The 22,349-nt window shown below is 32.0% G+C and overlaps 3 protein-coding genes across 4 annotated transcripts; 2 read left to right on the top strand and 1 right to left on the bottom strand.

Annotated features, from left to right (window-relative positions):
* Positions 1 to 5,383: 5,383 nt before the first annotated feature.
* LOC115701091 (probable jasmonic acid carboxyl methyltransferase 2) lies at positions 5,384 to 9,839 on the bottom strand. The gene is made up of 4 exons (XM_030628789.2): positions 9,689 to 9,839; positions 9,171 to 9,572; positions 7,106 to 7,387; positions 5,384 to 6,093 (listed from the first exon to the last, which is right to left on the bottom strand). Exons 1-4 carry the CDS (start codon positions 9,761 to 9,763, stop codon positions 5,683 to 5,685), a joined length of 1,170 nt encoding a protein of 389 aa, XP_030484649.2. The 5' UTR covers positions 9,764 to 9,839; the 3' UTR covers positions 5,384 to 5,682.
* A 6,896-nt stretch (positions 9,840 to 16,735) lies between these two features.
* LOC133032562 (uncharacterized) lies at positions 16,736 to 19,071 on the top strand. The gene is made up of 2 exons (XM_061106543.1): positions 16,736 to 16,951; positions 17,028 to 19,071. The coding sequence occupies exons 1-2, from the start codon at positions 16,785 to 16,787 to the stop codon at positions 17,833 to 17,835; spliced, it is 975 nt and encodes a 324-aa protein (XP_060962526.1). The 5' UTR covers positions 16,736 to 16,784; the 3' UTR covers positions 17,836 to 19,071.
* An 83-nt stretch (positions 19,072 to 19,154) lies between these two features.
* LOC133032547 (uncharacterized) lies at positions 19,155 to 21,802 on the top strand. Of its 2 annotated transcripts, XR_009685169.1 has the most exons (5): positions 19,155 to 19,745; positions 20,012 to 20,319; positions 20,400 to 20,588; positions 20,690 to 21,045; positions 21,145 to 21,802. XR_009685169.1 is itself a non-coding variant. In XM_061106526.1 (4 exons), exons 1-4 carry the CDS (start codon positions 19,203 to 19,205, stop codon positions 20,793 to 20,795), a joined length of 1,146 nt encoding a protein of 381 aa, XP_060962509.1. In that variant the 5' UTR covers positions 19,155 to 19,202; the 3' UTR covers positions 20,796 to 21,802. The 2 variants fall into 2 exon arrangements, 1 of the variants encoding a protein (XP_060962509.1); XM_061106526.1 differs by having other exon boundaries at positions 20,690 to 21,802.
* Positions 21,803 to 22,349: the final 547 nt, after the last annotated feature.

Raw genomic sequence — 22,349 nt, 5'->3', positions numbered from 1 at the left:
AAACGGTTTCTTGGTGATTAGCCCGATAATTTTTCGGTGACAATGACAATTTTGACGAATTTCCTAGAGTTTCTTGTTGGTACTTGAAAAAGTCACGGAGTAGTGTCGGTGTATTAGTCGTCGAGTTGCTACCAACGCTAGAAAATTCGTCAGGCCATTGTCGTCAGAAAAATTACCGGAAAAATTACCAAAAAACCGGTTTCTTCATCAAGAAACCAGAAACCGGTTTCTTGGTGATTTTTACGCGACTATGCCAATTCTAATGACTTTTCGAAGTTCTTGTCGGTCTTGGGAAAAGTCGCCGGAGTAGCTGCTAGCGTCAGAAAAGTCGTCAAAATTGGCATTGTCAACGGAAAAATCACCAAGAAACCGGTTTCTTAGACTTCAAGAAACCGGTTTCTTAGACTTCAAGAAACCAGTTTCTTGGTGATTTTTCAGTGATTTTTCCGGCGAAAATGCCAATTCCGATGAATTTTCCAGCGCCGACAGCAACTCCGATGACTTTTCCAGCACCGACTGCTACTCCGGTGACTTTTCCGGCACCGACAGCAAACTCCGGTGACTTTTCCGGCATCAATGACAAATAAAACTTCCTAAACAAATAAAAACAGTAAATATGGGATTTAGAAACCTAATTACATATATATGGCATATCAAATACCATACAAAAACCTAAAAATAAAAAAATACCATATAAATTGGCCAAACTTAAATGTGCCATATTTATCATAAGAACTTTTAAAATCCCATACTAAGTGTAATTTCATCAAAATGATCTTTGAAATTGGAACTCAATATCTTGGGTTGGGCCATGCCCAACAAACGGTCCAGAGTGTATGGCTTGCTAGCTTTAGTTCTGGGCTTCAATTCCGGTGCATTCATACATGATTGAAATTGTGAGGAAATTTTATCAAAAAAAAAAAAAAAAAAACTATGAGGAATTTACAATGTGTACTATTTTTTATTGGGGATTATTTCATAAATATACAAAAAAGAATTACAAAAATGTGGCTGTAGAATTTTATATATTTTTACGATTTTTATGATTTTATTTACAAAAAATACCGTCTTTTAATGTATTTTTATGCTGTACTCTTGTTAATTTGTTATTAATTTTTTGTTGTTGTTTTGATGTTATTTTCTTATTATTTTTAAGCAGTTTTCTTGTTGTTTTGATATTGTTTTTTTATAAAAAACTGTAAAAAAATATATAAAAAAAAACTTTTAGAAGGTAAGAATATAAAAAATTTATAAAAAATAATAATTTATGAAATTATCCTTTTTTATTATCCCATTTAATTTTTACCTTTCTTTATTTATTATTTAATTTATACCCACTTTTATGTACTCGATACGTTATGAAAAAAATTTATTCGATTCTTTCTCCAGATAACAACACCTCCTCACCACCACGATTGAAGATCGACACTATGCGCACCTTCGTTCCCCTTTCTTCATTCGTTCCTCCATCATCACAATTTTTGATTTCAGCCCTTCGCCTCCTTTGTTCCTCTTGCGCATGGTGGTCATTTTCAAAGCAGCCTAGTTGTGAACCTTGTTGGCAGGTAAATTTGATCATCCTCTATCTCTTTTTTGTGTGCTTAAATTTCATCATCCTTGGTCTTCTAAAAGCCTTGATCTGATATTCATTACTAGTAACTACTTGCTAAAATTGTTCAATGTTACATTATGAGATAAATATTATGATTTCGTTTAATGATGATGTTACTTCATGCTTGGTTTTTTTTTGGTTCACTTTTATTGCAAGAATGGTCAATAAAAAAAAACAATTATTACATAAAAAATATAAATTGACACCTTATTTACAAAAATATCTCTATAAGGTGTGGACAATATTTATACTTTTTATGTGATTTTAATTACCAAAATACCTTTTACACTATCACTTACACAATTAGACGATGGTTGCAGAGTGGTTGCGCGATGGTTGCATCAGACGAAGGTTGCTGGGTGGTTGGTCGAAGGTTGCATCAGACCAAGGTTTCAATCAGATTAATGTTGCTGGGTGGTTGGTCGCAGGTTGCATCAGACGAATGTTTCAATCAGATGAAATAACTGTTAGCAAAATGTTTATGCAACTGTTATGAAACATTAAAAATCAGAACAGTGTTTCCACGTATGTAACTCTATCTACATGTCTCTTCATGATTTAATATGAACAAATTCACCATTAGAAATTTGGAAAACAACGAAAATACATCAGGATAAATATTTTACGATAGCATTAATGTAATTTTTTTGGATTATACTTGAGTTGGATTGTTTGAGAACTCCAGTTCAACTTTTTGAGATCTGGATTTCATGGATCTGAAAATTGAAGTCAGGACATTAGTTTTATGCAAATTAAACTAGATTTCTAGTTGAATTTAAGTTTCGTAGTATTTTTCTACACTTTTTTTTTTTTATGAATTCGAAACAACTCTTATTTGATTGATTCTAGCCGTCTTCTCAAGTAAAGTCGTCGGTGGTGGTTCTCTTTCTAGTTAAATTTTCGTTTCAATTGCATTGGGTTGCTGCGTGGTTGCGCGATGATTGTCTAGAAAGCATGGATCCTGGCTTGAAGGTGTGTGTAAGTGGTATTTGTGTAATTTTTTTTATTTAGACTGTATATTAGTTTATTTGACCAGCTGAGAATATTTTTCTAATATTGTTACTTTTGTTTTTTGGCTAAAACTGAAAAAAGTCCTAAAAAAAATTGTTGGTAAAAGTTAAAAAGATGCTGACCTTAAGTTCACAATACTCTTTGATTGTCAGAGTTTGACTCATTGCCCTCTATAAGCTATCTTTCTTGTATCCTTATTCATTTCACAACATACAACTCGGCTAAAATATTTTTTCTGATAAAGGAGAATGCATACTGCTGAAAGATCATCTCTTCCAGCCCTTCCAGATTCTCGGTAATAGCCTTCAATTGCTTTTGACATGACAAATCGTTGGACATTGATAAGGGACGTTTTCTCAATTAAGTTATATTAGTAATGCAGACAATGTACATCAGATTAAAATTCAAGGTTTTATGAAATGTAGTATAATCTTAACAGAACAATGGCATAGATATTAAGGGGATTTTTGCACAGGAAATTAACAAGCAGTCTGAAATACTGCACTTTAGTCAATAAGTAGTTTTTTTATGGGAAAGTCAACAAGTAATCAGAAATTTTGTACTTAAGCAATCAGAACAATGGCATAGATATTAAGGGGATTTTTACACTAATTAGGGAGACTGTTAAGGGCACTATAGTATCCTTTAAATCTAACCTACTTTTTTTCGGGTAATTAGCTAGATTTTTTCCTTTAATTATAACGTTTTATTTTCAAGTTCTATTTTGTTTTTTGAAGTTCCTTTTGGTTATGCTCTCGAAGATAAGTAGAGAATTTCCATTTTCATTTACTTCCTATAATTTCTATGGTGTTTAGTTCAGCCATTTTATGTTTTAACTTTTGCTGATGTGTCACCAACTGTTTTGACAGTTGGCACCCGAGTTAGTTGGCTCAACAACCAACTAACCCTTCATACTATAAATGGACCTTGTAACACTCAATTCATGTTATGTTGTAAATTCAATTTTAAGTAATAAAGAGAGTGAAAATGAGAGGGATGTATAAGGGCACCAAGTGTTGTTGATCTTGGTTCCACATTGGTGAGATTCATTGTAATTTCTTCTCATTCTTTCTTCTTTGTATTCAACACTCTTCTACTGGTTTTCAACATCAATAAAAGCCTATGTTTATCTGTTAGAGATATTATTTCAATGGAAGATAAACCAAGATATATTCAACTCAATTGTAAAAATAATACAAAGATAGAATAAGAGATTGATTAAATATATGTTACAATACATATATATACACTATATATATTACATATATATATGAAAGGTAGAAGAGAAGATAGATTACACAATATTATATAACATATATAATATGAAGAAGAAAAATATCACTCACTCACTACCTTGAGTGTAGATTAGTAGGGATCACCATGACTTGAACAAGGTATTACACCTTTGTCCAAAAGCTTATTTGCCCTATCTCTAAGCACTAAGGGAACTCTCTAGGAAATAGCTTTGGGAATATTATCAAGCTTTAGAGTTTTCTAGCAAAGTACTTTCTTGATAGAAAACTTCATCTCTCTTAAATGAGCACCAAAGACCTCCATTTATAATGTTTAGGTGATCACACATAGAGGGAGGGAGGGAGGGAGAGAGAGGGGTTCTCGGGTCTCAAATCTCAGGGTTCTTAGGGTCGATAACGGACAGCGACAGATCTCTGGGTTTTGAAAATTTTCCCAATCCTCTCTCATTGATAGCTCAATTCATCTTAATGGGAGTTTTCCTTGAGTGGGAACAAAGGGTTAATGCTGGAGATTTGAATTCTTTTCTCACAATTCAGAGTACTACTACCACTACCACAATCTCTTCTCGCTTGTTCTTCCCACACAAAATTCACCTGAATAATTTTCCTTCAAACTAGAAGAATCTCTCTTCATGTCTTTCAAATTGTTTGTGTTATTTCTCTACCCATCTCGCGTTTTCATCTGTTAATGGCTAGCGACTATATTTTTGTCAAAGAAGAAGAAGTAGGGGAAGCAAGGAGTATAATTCTTGGAAATGGAAGGTTTTGATGATGATGATAATGATGATATTGAGGTCGAGAGGGGGGAGGAAGAAGTATCGTGAGAGGGAAAGAGTTTTGGCGATGTGGGGTCTCGAGTTTTTGGGATTTGGTGTTGATAATGGTAGAAGAAGGAATGAGGAAGAAGAAGAAAAGAAGAAGAATAAGGTGTGGGGTTCTGGGAAGGTGTCGTTCGTTTTATAAGAAAAAGAAAAGAAAAAAAGAAAAGGAATAATTTTTTTTGTAATTTATTTTTAAATATTAACATGAGATGGTTCAATAAAAGCATGCCCTGTGTATACTTGTGTACACATCAGTAGTACACACTAACATTTAACAACATTCTAACATAAGTGTAAGAGTTTGGAGGATTTTACCACTAAAAACTAAGTTTGTGGGGTTATATGTCATAACTCGTATATTTCATGTGGTTTTGCCGCTCATATCCTCATAGAGAAAGTAGATTTTTGATTATATTTTAAAGGATAGAGTAAAAAAGTGGTTGAGAGTGCTATTAATTAATTATTAAGGATAGATTAGATAGTCAACAACATTCTAACATAAGTGTAAGAGTTTGGAGGATTTTACCACTAAAAACTAAGTTTGTGGGGTTAAATGTCATAACTCGTATATTTCATGTGGTTTTGCCGCTCATACCCTAATAGAGAAAGAAGATTTTTAATTATATTTTAAAGGATAGTAGAAAAGTGGTTGAGAGTGCTATTAATTAATTATTAAGCATAGATTAGATAGTCCACAATACATCTTAGTACATTTTATTTATATTTATGAGCATTGCTATGAGCACCAGTGGTGCTTAATACCTTTAGGTATATCGCTTTGCGATTGGTTAGCGATACTCTTTAAAAATTATTACATTAAACTATATGGAATCTGATACTTAAGTAGACCAATAACGATATTAACATATAAAAAGGTACTAGGTACACTGGTTCATTAATTCTTGCATTTCTCTTATTTATATCATCATATTATAGCTACTATATATAGCTAGGTAGGTAGGTTGACAAATATCTTAACATATAATTATTGGTTGGCAGCTACTGTTGTAGTAGTTGATTTTTCCTTTCTCCTAAGAGAAAGAACCAAATTGATGTACTTTGTGGAAGCGTGTGATAAATAATGAGCAACGATGTGTTGGTATCTGTTAAACAAGTCGTCCAAAATATGAGTACCAAAATGGTCACCCAGCATTGACTCAACAACAGCTCTAATGGTCTTGGCCACTCGTTGGCCTCTGGCCCTAGACAGCTCGGCAACCGTGGTATATTGGTGATGATCATAATCTACTGCCCCGCCATCCCAGTCCACTGGAAAAGCTTCCACATTCTCCAAAACGAAAGACCCTTCTTTTTCTACCACTTTCTTTATCTCTTCAGGACATGGTGCGTAATACGGTGCGTTGAAGCTGTCGACCTTTTCCTCTTCTATTAAACCCTACACCCAAATTCATTCACTTAATTATTCTTTCGCCTTTCATTAATATTATTCAAATTTATTTATGTCCACAAATACATGCATATGCTTTGGAGCGGTATTAATTACAAAAATTAAAATAATTATATGTTGTCTTGAAGAAAAAAAAATCAGTGGATGGAAGATATTCCTTATCAATTATAGTAAAATGTAAACAATTTGTTAGAATTTGAAAGTGTGGTAAACAAAATATGTAGTATGGAGGAAGGCTGGTTGAGATTGGGTAAAATAAAAATTATTGGATACTTTATTTTAAAAAAAAATATGTAGTATTTTTAAAAATTATTAAAAAGTATTCATAAATTTTTAAAAAATATGTAGTATTTTTGAAAATTATTAAAAAATATTCATATTTTTTTTTAAAAAAATATTCTTTTTAACCCTTCGGCTGGATGGGCCTAGACGCGGCCTAGTCTGCCATAGCCTAAGCCCGACCCTATAAATTGTATGTGAAGATACATGAAATTTTATAAAGTGAGAGGAGTATATATCTTATATAGTACTATCTAGTTCAACATTAATAATGTGAGATTCTTTTAAGTAACAGCCATTTCATCAAAACAAAAGGCAAATTATTAAAAAAAAACATTTCATATTGTGTTCAACCAGAAACATTAAAAATTTTAAAAAATAAACAAGCACTTCATTGTTAAAAAGAAAATAATAAATAAAAAACAAGCATATCTGCAACAAATATTTGTTTGAATTATATGGGCACCACAGTAAATGAAATTTATATATTATTTTAATATTTATCCTGACAAAAAAATATGTATTATTTTAATATAAACAAAACAAGGTACAAAATTATATATACAAAATTACTTATTTATGTAGGAATTATCATGGGCATATCTTTGTTAAGAAAAAAAGAAGAAGAAGAAATCATGGGATTATGAAGATATATGTAAATAATAAGAAATCTTGGGATCATATGTATGTACATATATAGAGAGAGAGAAATTTGAATTACCTCAGAAACCATGGCCATCAAAGCAGTGGCTAAGAGCTCCCATTGATAGCAGCTTTCGTCGGCGGTGGGGTCGGGTGACGTACGGCCCATGAATGACAACACCATGCGACCATTGGTCACAAGTTCCTCCGCACGTGAACTCAAAAACACACCAAAGTCCTTTTCGAACTGATCCAAATAGGCCTCAACCACACACTCTGAGCTACTCTTTGACAAGTATAGCTTTCCCTTGTTTATGACCTCTACTCCACTCTCATTATTACTGTTCAAACCCTTTGGAACCTATATATATAAAAATAATGTAAAATTATTTACTATCAATTCATTGGCTAATAATATGATGGTCGATCCAAGTGTGTTTTATGTAGACAATAATAAATAATTGGACTACATCCCAGTTGGACCAGATTAATCGTACGATGTATGGAATTAAGGGGTCGTCTTTTGGAACTTTTGGAATTAGAAATGATAGGAGAAATGCTCAGCACATGCCTAATAACCACTATGAGATAACCGGTGCAATTAATTGTGTAATAATTATTATGGAATATAGTTAATTACTTACAAAATAATAATAGAGAAATGCTAAAGGGTACCACTGGTGACTAGCATCCTCCTACGTGTCAATATCGATATTGGTGCAATTAAGTATCGGGTCCCATATAGTTTAATATAATAATTTTTATAGAGTATCGCTAGCCAATTGCAAGTCGACACATTTAGAAGGTGCTAGGCACCACTGGTGCCCAATAGCAATGCTCATAATAATACGGGGCGTTACTAAAATTACAAGGTGCCTAATATATATAACAATTAATGCTCTACTAATTAATCTTTCAAACCGTGCTTGCTTTCTACGCGCACACGAGAATTCGCAAATTCTGTTTAATTATTCTTCGGGAAAGAATTTTCAAAGATGTATTTGGATATATAGCTATGAATATAATTGCTCTCTTCATCATGACAAGGATGAGAATATTTTTGTAAATCACTACTTTTTTATTATAATAAAATTCTAAGTACTTTTTCATACTTTATATTGTACACAGTTTAGATATAGCATATTACATATAGTAACTTTATATAAGTTAACGTTCTAATTACAAGTCTTTTTTTTTTGCCATTGTTTTAATACATGTTCAAAATTTGAGAATAAATTTTCATAAGTATGTATTAATTATTATTATTATTATATTGTTGCTTAAAAAAGTATTTAACTACGTACCGTACGATTGATGAATAGAAAAAAAAAGATCTCACATCCAACTATAATTTATTTACTATCTAGTTTAAGGGTATACTGAACTAAGCATGAACCCTAACCATTTATTATTTTCGTGATCTACATCATGAGTTAAAAGATGGTAAGAAGTTGTACAATTAATAAAGTTACAATATTTGAAAATAGATAACACCCAATTCATTAGATAGACAAAGTTTATTATTATCATGAAAATGAGGGAGACAGCACTGTAAATTAATGAATAAGATTAATATAGAGAAGATTTTAAGAGTTAATATATATGTGGTTGGATTTCAAAATCAACCTATAACTAATTATTAGCTTAATAATAAATAATACAAAGCACAAATATTAAAACATAGAAAATGCTTTGTCTTTTATGTATATATATTTATTATGAATTACGACATATGGAGGGTTTTGCCTTCTAAATTATTTGTTTGAAAAATATTTTCACAAACCATACGTATAATTACAATATGATAGCTCATTATTAATTATTATAAGTAAACTTAAATTAAGTATATTCAACTTAAATATTCAAACATTAATTTTAAAATTAGGAATACAGAGCCCCATATTTTATTTTTAGAGTATTATGTATACAATTAGTTTTTAGCTTGACTCTCGAATTATAATTATAATATATTAGCCGTGAATGAGTCTTACATCAAGAATTTACTTGCAAATATGAACAAAATACAACCAAAGGGACAAATTTATAAATATAAGGCAAACCCCTACAATTATCATATATATAGTTGGGGAAGCTAAAATGTTATTTATTTGTATATAGGTAGGGTATAGTAATAGTAGTAGTACCTGAGAAAGCCAGTGAAGACTGGAGGAAGAGTGAATGAAATGGAGAGAGTTTGTTGGGAACAATCTGCCGTAGAAAGAACCAGGAACGGCAGAGATATAACAGGGTCCAAAATGAGAACCCTTCTCTTTTCTGATTTGGTTGTAGAAAGTTGGCAAAGAAGCAAATATGTTGTTGAAATCATTGTTAAAGAGATCGTTTAAGAACAATCTTAACTCAGGGGAAAACTGGCTTAGGGTGCAGCATCTGGCGTGTATAACATCCACAATCTCCATAATCACACCCAAACAGTTTGGTCCTGCTGAGCACCCCAAGTCTGCTATTCCCATGCTCTCAGGACTTTTCTCAACAATCTTTAGTATGCCTTCATCCATCATTGGCTTTGCTATCGACAGTATTTTGCTCTGAACATATCCATTCAATATTTTTTCATTATATAGAAAATAGAAAAACAAAACAAAGTATATATATATATGTAATTAAGTTAAAGATTGTTGGGGGTGGGTTCATGTAAATTAACCTGAACTGTTGAATTTTTAGCATAACTAGTGTCCCCTGACCCCTTGTTCATGTGAAGCACCCGAGCTACTTCCATATTTCTTCTCTAAACCTAGTACTTCAGGAGACGAGGTTACTTAAGTAGATTTTGGATTTGGTGTCTTAAAATGAGGTGGAGAACTCTCAATTTATAGGGAGATTCAATACAATTTGAAAATTTTCAAGCTATGTATGGACCCATACACCAAAAACAGAAAACAAAAACGGTAAGTCAAACGAGTATTTACCTCGTGTTTTCAAATATCTCAACCTAATCAATTTAATTATAATTTGATTGGACTGGATTGGATGTTAAAAGTAAAATTTTAATTGGATTGAATCGGTTATTGGATGTCATTCTCAAAATCCAATTAAAAATCGATCTAATTTAATTACATTTATATATATTAAAAAAAACTATTTATATTTATTTATGTATAATAAAAAAATACATATTTTAATTATATTTTTACATATTTTTTTTTTGATTTTGTAAGCTTTGGTTGTTTTGTATATTTGTTTTTATAATATTTTGTTCTATTTTATTACTCAAGAATTAATGTTATTGCTTTATTTGTTTGAACTTTAGTTGCATTAAGCTTGTAACAATAATATTTTTATGGATTATTAAACTTAAATAAAATGGTGATGTTTATATTTTAAGGTGTCGTCTGTCCAGTCTCGTTAAGTCCTAATTTTACCCACGTGGCAATGACAGGTCACTAAAAAATTATCCTAGGTGGCCATATTTTACAAAATAAAATAAAAACTTTAAGAGTAATTTGCGGCAAAACCCCCCTAACTATCAATTTACTTGCAAAAAACCATCCAAAAAACTTTAAGGTTGGATGGTTTTTTGCAAGTAAATTGATAGTTGGGGGAGTTTTGCCGCAAATTACTCTTAAATTTTTTATTTTAATTTTGTAAAATATTATCAGCGATTTTTCCGGCACTAGTGACAAATAAAACTACCTAAACAAATAAAAACATTAAATATATGAGATTTAAAAATCTAATTTACATATATATGACCTATAAAATACCATAAAAAGACTTAAAAAAAAATACCATATAAATTAGTCAAACTTAAAAGTGTGATATTTAACATAAGAATTTTTAAAATTCCATAGTAAGTGTAATTTTTTCTAATATTAGATATCCAATTAACAAAACCGATTCAATCCAATTAGTGATTGATTGGATCAGATTGGATAATGATTTTTTAAATTTAATTACTAATTGAATTAGATCCGATGAGAAAAAAAATATTGAATTGGATCAAATATCTAACTCTAAATATATATATATATATATGGACGAGGTTTCAATGGTTACATTTTTATTGTAACCATCATGGTTATATTTTTTTAAGACATTGAATTACTATTAAATGGTTGTGATTAATTTGGAAATTAAATAAAAATAAATAATAAATAACTTGTAACCTGAAAGTAACCTAATAATTTATTTACTTATAAAACTTTAATTAAGATTAATTATATTTTAAAATTAAATTAATTATAATTATTAATTAATTTTCTTGCAATTTATTACTATATAAGGATCTTTTAGCAATTTTTTTTTACACTTAAATTATTTAAAAAAATTTAGCAAAACTTTTTATAATTTAAAATTATACACATATAATTTTATAATTTAAATTTTATTATACTTGTAATCTTAATTTTAAATTATTACACTTAATTATTTAATTTTTTTATTTAAATATTTAAAAAGTAAAAAGTGAAATAAATTGAAGGGGTTTTTAGAAAAAAAAATGGCTACACTTGTTATCGATTGACTAGCTTGAGGTCTTATACTTAGTTCATCTAATTGTAACAAAATAATTAAATATCATTTAAAAATAATTAATTATTTAAAAATTTATTATAAGAAGAGAATTTTAATTTGTGTAAAAAAAGTTTAATTTTTGTAAAAGAATAAATTTTATTGTAAATATTATAATTAAATAGCTTAATTACTAAAATAATTAGAGTAAGGATTAAAATATAAATATTAATTGTTAAAAGGGGTCTTGTTAAATATTTAATTAATTATTTTAAGAAAATAGTTAATTATAATTAATTAATTCTAAAAAAAAAATGTCATATATATATATAACCATTAAATAGTCATATAAATGTCTACCAAGTCAAAAAAAATGTAACCATATAATTACAATAAAAATATAACCATTAAATAGTCATATATATATATATATATATGCTCAAATACTACTTAGTTCGAAATGATAAAAGACCACTTGAATATATATTAATAGCTTAAATTAAGTTTACATACTATTATCGTTGAGTGTTAATATATATTTAATGCCTACCATAACAAATTGTTTTCAAAAAGAAAAGAAATTATGAACAAATATTTTTGAAACGAGCTAACACTCTAACCACCCGGCCACTCATGTTCCTTGATGTAACTGTAATGTATTATTAGTTTTAATTATTTGTTAGCTAATACTTCCAAGTATATTATTCTACACTATTATAATTAATGCATCAATTTTATTGTGTAACTTTTTAGTAGATAAAGTTTGTGTATCCACAAGATAATCAAGTTTTTATGGACTATGCTTTGTATAAAATGTTGAAAAGTTTGCATGATTGGAGGGCCAATTGTAAGAAGAAATAGATTAAAAATATTGAGGAGTTTGGATAGGAGAGGGCGTCACTACTACAATATTAGCTTTTAGAAGCAGTTTTTTCAACCCTATTTATAAAAAGGGAAGCTAAAGGGTGTGAAAATACCCGCTATGTTCGAAATTGACATTTAGAGGCGGTTTTTTGATAAAAACCGTAGGTATAAAATTGCATTATACCATTTAGAGGCGGTTGGAAATTAATTTTTTTTTTTTCTGAACTACCATATGGCGTCGGTTCCTGCATAGGAACCGACGGCATAGGGTACACAGTCTGCTGACACGTGTACCCTATGCCGTCGGTTCCTATGAAGGAACCGACGCCATAGGGTCGTTCAGAGTATATCTTTGTTCGACCTTTCTTCTTCCTCCCCACTTCACTCAGCAACCCAGAAACTAAAAAACCAGAGAGCTATTTTCTCAGCCAAAACCCTCGCCTCCACCACCTTCTCCCCACCCTATCTCCCCCATTTCTCAACCATTTCAGCCCATTTTTTTTTTTTAAAATCCTCCATTTTCGATACTTAATAACATACACCTAAAAAGTTTTGATTTTTTACCCTCTTTGAGTGTCATCCGAACCCAAATAGTAAAGTTTGGGTGTGAAATCCGGCCACCCATTTTTCTTGAGAAATCTTTGAATCTCAACCTCGTTTAAGGTATAAATATTGCTTCTATTCTTATTGTATTATGTATATTGTTTTATTTTTTTGTTTTTGTAAATTATTATTTGAGTTTTTTTATTTTATTAATAATATTTTTGTGTTTTATGTGTATAGTGCCGGGATTTTTTACGGTGGTCGTCGGATTGCGGTTATTAGGTAATAATTTATACCTCAATGTATAGTATATATATGTATTTGTATATTTTATTGAATATTTGTATATAATGTGTGTATATATTGTGTGTGTATATAGTGTGTGTATATTTTTTATGGAAATAAATTTTGTAATTGTATTTTATATATTTTTTGCAATATATATTTATTGTGAATAAAATGACATTGGAGGGATTTCATTAGTTTAGAAATAAAAATTTTAAAATTGAATTAGTGTGTGATATAATTTTATTTTTTTGAGATAATAGTGTGAGATATAATTGATTATATATAGGTATGTATAATTTAGTAACTAAGTAACTTGTTACAATTTTTTATAACTAGTTATAAGTTATGAAATAATTAATTTTGTAATTTCGTTGTATTTCTTTATATTATAGGGGTTCGGCATAATTTTGTGTGTAGCGTATTTGGGCTTCCAATTATAGGAATATACTTTAACTAACTTTTTCTTAATATATAATTAATTATTAATGCATGTTAGTTGAGTTTGAATATCTTAAATATTCATCCGTAGTGAAGTAGGTTCTGCGAATGCATGTACTGCGGTCGGATGGGTGGATTAATTTTGTATTGTTTATCTGTTTTGTTTGTTATTTTAGGCACTTGTAAAATTTTTGGGAACGTCCAATTACAGCCGTTATGCTGCCGAAATTTCGGTAGAATTAGGATAAATCTTACTAAAACCATTCATAATATAGTTAATTATAACATAGTAATAAGAAGTTAGGTCACATAAAAAATAATAATATTCACATTTATGTAAACTTTTTAATTTTACCAACATTCTAATCAACTAAACAACCTAATAACATGAACTAATCTAAAACGAAAATTTGAGTAATTTATAAATTAATATGAATAAATTGTGTGAGAAACTTAGTTAGTTACATTGTGTAATTAGTAACTAGATATAATTAGTTACTAAATACATTAACAAAATAAACATATAAAATCCTTCTTTTTTTATTTTTTTTCTTTCATTTGAGAGGTTCAATGTGGATTTTTATTTTTCAAAGAAAATAAAGAGCAAAAGTTAATTAAAAGGGGAAAATATTAGTTAATACCTTTATTGCTTTACCAAAAATTTTTCCCCTCAATTTTATTTATTAAAAATATTTAACATTTTAATAACATTCTAATCAACAAAACAACCTAATAATATGAACTAATCTAAAACGAGAATTTGAGTAATTTATAAATTAATATGAATAAATTGTGAGAAACTTAGTTAGTTACATTGTGTAATTAGTAACTAGCTATAAGTAGTTACTAAATACTGAATTTTTGTGGATAGGATTTTTGTTATGGATAAATCATGGATGCGTGAGGAGAGAGACACACTGCGATTTCAAGTAGGGTTCGATGCATTTTTAGAGTTTGCCTTAAAGAATTCTACAAATCACGATCGTATTCATTGTCCGTGTGTAGATTGTTGTAATGTATCTAAAGGGAATATTACAATGATTAAGGACCATGTGTATTTACGAGGTTTCAATAGAAGTTATACTAATTGGTATTACCATGGCGAACATTTACCTAATGATCCATATCTATTAGGAAAGCGGGGGGTAGATGATATCGAGGGTAATGATTTCGATGATTATCCATTGGACTTGCTTAACGAAGCACAGGAGGAATTTCTTAATGATCCTGAGAAATTCGATAATTTTCTTAGTGATGCTGATAAACCTCTGTTCGATGGTTGTAAAAAACTAATATTACCAACAATGGTAAAGTTTTACAACATAAAAGCAGAAAATGGAGTGAGCGATAAATGTTTTACTCAATTTTTAGCTGATTTTAAAGATATCTTACCATTTGCCAATCGTTTCCGGAATCTACTTATGAAGTGAAAAAAACGTTAAATTCTATAGGATTGAAGTATGAAAAAATTCATGCATGTCCGAACGATTGCATTTTATATCGTAAGGAATATGCAGACATGAATTATTGCCCGACTTGCGGTTTATCCCGCCATAAAGTAAACAAGAGTAAGGAGAATAGGAAACTTATCCCCCAAAAAGTGATGTGGTACATGCCTTTGATTCCGCGACTGAAACGATTATATCGTAGTGCAGAACATTCTGAAAATTTAATTTGGCATGAGACCAAGAGAGTGAAAGATGGAAAACTTAGACATCCTGTAGATTCCCAAGCTTGGAAAAAAGTAAACTACATAAATCCTGAATTCAAATCTGAACCAAGACACATTCGTCTCGGTCTGTCTGCGGATGGAGTAAATCCACATAGATCTCTAAGTAGTCGTCATAGTTCATGGCCTGTCTTCCTAGTTATGTACAATCTTCCTCCCTGGTTAGTGATGAAGAGGAAATTTAACATGCTTTCTTTAATGATATCATGCCCGCAACAACCCGGACATAATATCGATGGATATTTGGAACCATTGATTGACAATTTAATAGAATTGTATGAGAACGGGGTTCGGTGTCTATGATGGTTTTAAAAAGAATTTTTTAATCCGAAAGCCGTGTTGTTGTGGACTATCGTTGATTTCGCTTATAGTAATTTATCAGGCTTAAGCACAAAAGGTTACGAAGGTTGTCCGATTTGTTGCACTAACACATCGGCTCGTCGCTTGGCAAATGGACACAAGATGTGTTATATGGGTCACAGACGGTACTTGCCTGCAAATCATCCTGATAGACGGAAGAAGAAAGCATTCGATGGTACTGAAGAGGGTGATATGGCTCCTTTGCCACTGTCTGGGGAACAAATTCTCCAACAAGTTCAACTTGTAGATTTTAAGTATGGAAAGACGCAAAAAAATAAAAAAACTAATGGTTGTTTTCAAAGAAAGTCAATCTTCTTTCGTCTTCCATATTGGAAAAGTCTACTAGTTCGACATTGTTTGGATGTCATGCATATTGAAAAAAATGTGTGTGAGAGTATTATTGGTACCTTACTTGATATTCCCAGCAAAGCTAAGGACGGTCTAAATAGTCGTTTAAATCTCGTTGAAATGGGTATACGACAATCTCTGGCACCTGAGAAGAAAGGTGAACGTTTATATTTGCCTCCTGCTTGTTTCACTTTGTCCAAAAAAGAGAAACAAACAGTTTGCAAATCACTTGCAAATATGAAAGTACCCGATGGTTACTCGTCTAACATCAAAAACTTGGTGAATGAGACTGAATTGAAACTAATGGGTCTGAAATCACATGATTGTCATGCGTTAATGCAACATCTACTTCCAATTGCCATTAGATCAGTCTTGCCAAAAAATGTTCGAGAGTGTTTGACACATGTTTGCATTTTCTTTAATAGGCTGTGCGGGAAGGAATTAGAATTGGATAAGTTAGATGCATTACATGAACATGTAGTCAAAACATTGTGCAACCTGGAAAAGTTTTTTCCGCCATCTTTTTTCAACATCATGATCCATTTAATGGTTCATCTAGTGAGAGAAGCAAGGCCGTGTGGGCGGGTGTGGGCGAGATGGATGTATCCATTTGAAAGAAATATGAAGGTACTTAAAAGTTATGTGCGTAACCGCTATCTACGAAGCATGTATGGTTGAGTGCTACATATCTGAAGAGGTTGTGGAATTTTGTTCAGAGTACATGGCTGGAGTTGAGGCAATAGGAATTAGCAAACCAAGAACTGACCCAGATGATGTTGATAGAGGATTAAGGGGCAAAGGGACAATGGTGACAGTGTCCAAGCTTGAACTAGATCAAGCTCAATTAGTCGTGATGAACAATAACGCAGAGGTTCAACCATATATAACGTAAGTACCTTTTGTTTGATTAACATTACTTAAGTCACGATGAACAATAACTTGATTTATCTTACTTGTTTTACAGTGACCATATGGAGCTGTTACAATCAATGGTTCCAAGAAATCAAAAAAATAAACAAAAATGGGTTGCAGACCAACATCGTCAAACTTTCATTGGGTGGTTAAGGAATACCATTATATCAAAGTTGAACGAACCGAATCATGGAGTATCTGATGTGTTGAGTCGTATTGCCCTTGGACCAACTTTTGCGGTTGCAAAGCATGAAGCGTACATTGTAAGGGGTAAACGTTTTCATACAAAGTCAAGAGATGATGCTCGAGAGGTTCAAAATAGTGGTATACGTATCGTCGCAGAAACTATGCACTTTGCAAGTGCAAAAGATAGAAACCCTGTTTTAGGTACTATGACGTATTACGGGGTCATTGAAGAAATATGGGAGCTCAATTATTTTGCGTTCCGAATTCCACTTTTTAAGTGTTCTTGGGTTGACAACAACGTTGGAGTAAAAACTGACGAGCTTGGTTTTACTTTGGTTGATTTAAGTAAGAGAGGAAGCAAGAATGATCCATTCATCATGGCTAGCCAAGCAGCTCAAGTTTTTTACATTTCTGATCCGGCTAATGATAAATGGTCTATTGTTTTATCGACACCAGAGAGGAGGTTCTTAGAGACTGAAGAGGATGAGGAGAATGCTGACTTATGTTACGATGACTTCATTGTTGGACAACCAATTCATGAGCAACTTATGGGAATTGATCGTAACATTGAGGAAGACGACGCTGAATACATTAGAAACGATATCAATGAGGGAATATGGGTCAATTGTGATTCAGGCAAACATAAACAAAAAAAGAAAAGAAAACGTGTCTAATTGGTAACTTGATATATAGCTTACTTTATATTGTGGTTGTGAATGGTCCTGAATACTTAACAATTTGTTTATGCTTTTAATATTTCATATACACTACTTGTTATATATATAGCTAACTTTGAAGTTTGTTTGTTAATGGTGTAGACATGGCGAACTCGGAATCAGGATCTGATTCGGGAGCAGAAAATGAGTGTCCAACCACAATACCTACACGAGGGCCGACGCAAATGAATGAAATATCCAAACTAATGGATCAGGGCAAAAGAGTGGCCCTCGAAGTTAATGATAAAGGTCAATACTGTGGAAAAAGCTATGCGAAGCTCGTATCCACTCTAGGAGTCAGATGTCGGCAGACAATAGGGTTGGCCTATAAAAACTGGAAAGAAGTCAACCCGACTCTGAAAAATAAAGTTTGGAAAGACATTCAGGTAAGCTATTATTTGTTAGAATTTTGATTTGTTTTTCTATTACTCCAAATGTTGACTCTAACCGTGTTTGTTTTCCTTCAAAATAGACGGGGTTCATTGTGCCGGACACCTTCAAACATGATTGTCTCATCCTAGCTGGGAAGTTAATGAAAGACTTCAAGAATAGGATGAAAAAAGACATCATAATGCCCGCGTTGAAAGAGAATGATCTTGGACGACTGGCACAAGTCCCTGAAATGCACCCAGAGATCGACGCTGCTGATTGGTGCAAATTTGTTGAAAGTCGACTAACTCCTGAATTTCTGGTACGCTAATTATATTAACACTAAGATAAACTCTTAAATATAAGTACATGTATCTAATGTATTTTTTTGGCATTGTAGGAATTGAGTAAGGTGCAACGTGAACGTCCCTCAAAAATTCAATCCAGACATCGAAGTGGTCGGAGTGGAATGGTGAAAGTACGGGAAGCTGTGGTAAGTAATACTTAAAATTTAATGTGCTATCATGTGCTATACAATTTAATTGGTACTCATTTCATTGTTATAACGTTATGTAGAAAAAGGACCTCGAAGTTGAAGATCCTCCCCGCCACCGTGTTTGGATTAAATCTCGCACCAAGAGTAGAAAACTTGTCACTGATTACGACAAGAAAATTGCAGAGAAGATAGTAAGTATATATTAATCCTTAATTGAGTTCTACTCATGAGTTAGTGTATATAATTCATATACTAATTGCTTGAATATATGCGTGCATTAGGCTCAATTAGAGGAGAAGCTTAGTCAGGGACAAATTCAGGTCCAGGGCCAAAACGATATCCTCACGCAGGCGCTCGGGACACCGCAGCATCCCGGACGTGTCGTGGCTGCTGGGTATGCTATTACTTCAAATGTTATTTATTTAGTTACACAAATGAAATCGTTGCTAATTTGCATTTTATGATTTGTAGGTTCCTGACCAGGGCATCTCAACTGTTCGGCAGGAAGAAAAGGGAAGTGTCTGATGTTGTGGCTCGGCAAGCGAAGGAGATTGAAAAATTAAAAGCCGAAGTCCAATCCCTTAAGCAGCAGAGGAACGCTGCCGAACAAGAGGAAGAAGGAGAGGTGGCTGGTGAGGCGTATGTTCCACAACCATACGCTCCTCAGGATGAGGTACAACCACAAATTTATGCTGAGGAGTTTATTTCCCTCAACGACCAAGGTATCCTATACAATTTTGATGACCATGCGGCCCTTAATCAGCAAGTACATCTCTGCTCTGACAACATCGACAATATTGTGGCCCGAGGGTATTTGTACGAGCATGTGGGTATGATCAAAGTTCACTGCCAGGATTACGATGATTCACATGCCCGGATCATGGTTTCGGAAATCCTGCAAGAGGACGCTGAAATCCCAGTCCCAATTGAAGAGTGCAGATATGTTAGGGACGTATACCAGATGTTCCTTCCTTGGCCTAAACACTTAATTTTAACAACCGAGGTAACTTCTCAACTGAAATTAATTATTAATGATTAGTGGAGTTTGAATATCTTCAATATTCATCCGTAGTGAAGTAGGTTCTGCGAATATATGTGCTGCGGTGGGATGGATGAACAAACTACTGTTATATATGTGTTATTTGTCGTTATACAGCCATGTTCAAAATTTTTGGGGTCATTCAATTACAACCGTTATGCTGCCGAAATTTCGGTAGAATTTGGATAAAATTTGATATATATATATATATTATGTTCTGTTTTGTTTAGGGTCCACTCGCTCAACCGCCCTCAAGACGTGATGCGTCAAAGGGGAAAGCTCCGATGCTTTCTCCACAAGGCCGTGGTGCACGGGAAGATGACTTGTTCACGGAAGAGAAGATGGCGTTGATCCCTAATTCGCTAAAATGGATGATTCATGAATTCCTAAGGCTCAAAGATAAACGTGATATAATCACAATTCCTGTCCCCCGAGGATTCATTGCACCGCGTACCCAGATCACGTTATCTGGAGAGGATTTGCAGCAGGTTGCTACGTGTGACTACATCGGCAACCAGGGAATGCTGTTTGGAATGATGTATACTCTTCTTTAATCTAATTAACCTTATATCAAATTATAGTTAAATTATTATAAGGCACTAACACTTTTTTTGGCAGGCACATATGGGAGAGCATCAACGGTCTGAGAAAAATTTTCAAGTTTTACGACCCAGAGCTTCTCACAGTGCATGGGATCAACGATGAAGAACAGAGTCAGTCTTTTGACGATGCGGCAAGACGATTGGCTAATTGGTTATCATTAATGAACAACAACCACCAAATGTTCTTTATTCCTTGGAATATCGGGTAAACTTTATTAAATTCTTTAGTGCTAATTGTTCATTTCTATATTATGTCTTCAAATTATTTTTATACTATCTTACTTATATTCCAATATAATTTTCTAGGATGCATTGGACGCTAGTGGTGGTTGCGCCAAGGAAAATTATCCATTTAAACCCTGTAAATGGCCGCCCAATTCCCGAAGAAATAGAACAAATGATCGGAAGGTAATAATTTAATGACTTCTTATGTAACGAATTTAAATTAACTAACGAATTGAAATGCTAATATAATTTTCCCAAACAGGGCATTCATGTATATAGGGGACGCACATCAGTATCTTGGCCCGTGGCAAGGAATTTCACAAGCAAACTGTCCAAGACAACCTAAAAGCCAAGAATGCGGTTTTTATGTTTTGAAATATATCACTGACATCGTCGCACGTGCCAACCCCAACCGTTACATACAAGATCAAAAAGCTGTAAGTTTTAATTATTGATTATAGTATATAAATTTTATAATAACAAATATATAATATACATATACATAAACTAATATAAATTTTTAATTTTTTTAACAGTTTGGGGGTAAGAAGCAATACGATCCAAAAACAGAATTGTTACCACTACAGCGAAAGTGGATCGAACAATTGATGGCGGTGATTCACGGTGACGATTGAGGTTCAAAGGTCGAAGAATTTTTCTTCATTATGTAATTTTTATAGATTAACTTGTAGTTAGATTTATTAATTTATTAATATTTTTAACTAATTTTACATGTTTGTGTAATATTTAATTACTTTTATGAAATCAAATTATGTTTTTACCCAAATTTAATTACTATTTAATTTAAAATGTAATTAATATATAATTAAATTAAATAAATATGTAATTTAAAATTTAAATAAATATGTAATTTAAATTAAATAAAATAATATATAAATTAATAAATATAAAATTAAAATTATATAATTAAATTAAAAAAAATGAAAAAAACTGAAATCTGCTCACTTTTGGCGTCGGTTGCTACGCCACATATGGCGTCGGTTATTGGCTAGGAACTGACGTCATATATACCCCTATGGCGTCGGTTCCTAGCTAATAACCGACGCCATAGGGGTATATATGGCGTCGGTTCATATAAACCCTTTAGCGTCGCCCTGATCAGCGTCGGTAGCGAATTTCGCGAAAACTGACGCTGAAAGGGCTTAAAAACCGCCTCTAAAGGGTGTTTTTGTAGTAGTGCGTACATGACACCTTCGGAGGGAGTAACTCATGAGGGGTGGAGTGATTGGATTGCTTTATGAGCCTCAGGAAAAAAATAAGTACCTAATAAAATTATTAATCTTAGTAATACTTTATGTTATAGTGAACGATAAATAATTAATTGTAACATAGATATGTTAATTTCAGACAAGATCAACAAGAAATAAACAAAGTCAAGTAAGATAAAATTTTAAGGTGGAAGAGGATCAAAGTTTAATGTAGTACATGTTGTCAATGAGGTAACTTTTTAAATTTATTTGTTATTGATAAGTATTTTTTTTGGAAAAAATAATAATGATCACAGTTATTTTTACTTAAATATAGGATGATCCCGAGACAGAAGAACTTTCAGCTATTGTAGATACTGTTCGAAAGTTCCACCAAAAAGACAATACTTGACGCAATAAATACGTGCAACAAGCTTATGTAAGTTTACATTGATATTTATTAATTTCTAAACATTTCTTTCAATTTTTTTTTTTTTTAAATTGACTATTTAATTTTGTAGGAGAAAATAGTT

Source organism: Cannabis sativa, chromosome X, assembly GCF_029168945.1.
Source record: "Cannabis sativa cultivar Pink pepper isolate KNU-18-1 chromosome X, ASM2916894v1, whole genome shotgun sequence".
Lineage (NCBI taxonomy): Eukaryota > Viridiplantae > Streptophyta > Magnoliopsida > Rosales > Cannabaceae > Cannabis > Cannabis sativa.
The sequence above is the reverse complement of the archived record's forward strand: the minus strand, read 5'-3'. Positions and strand labels throughout refer to the sequence as shown.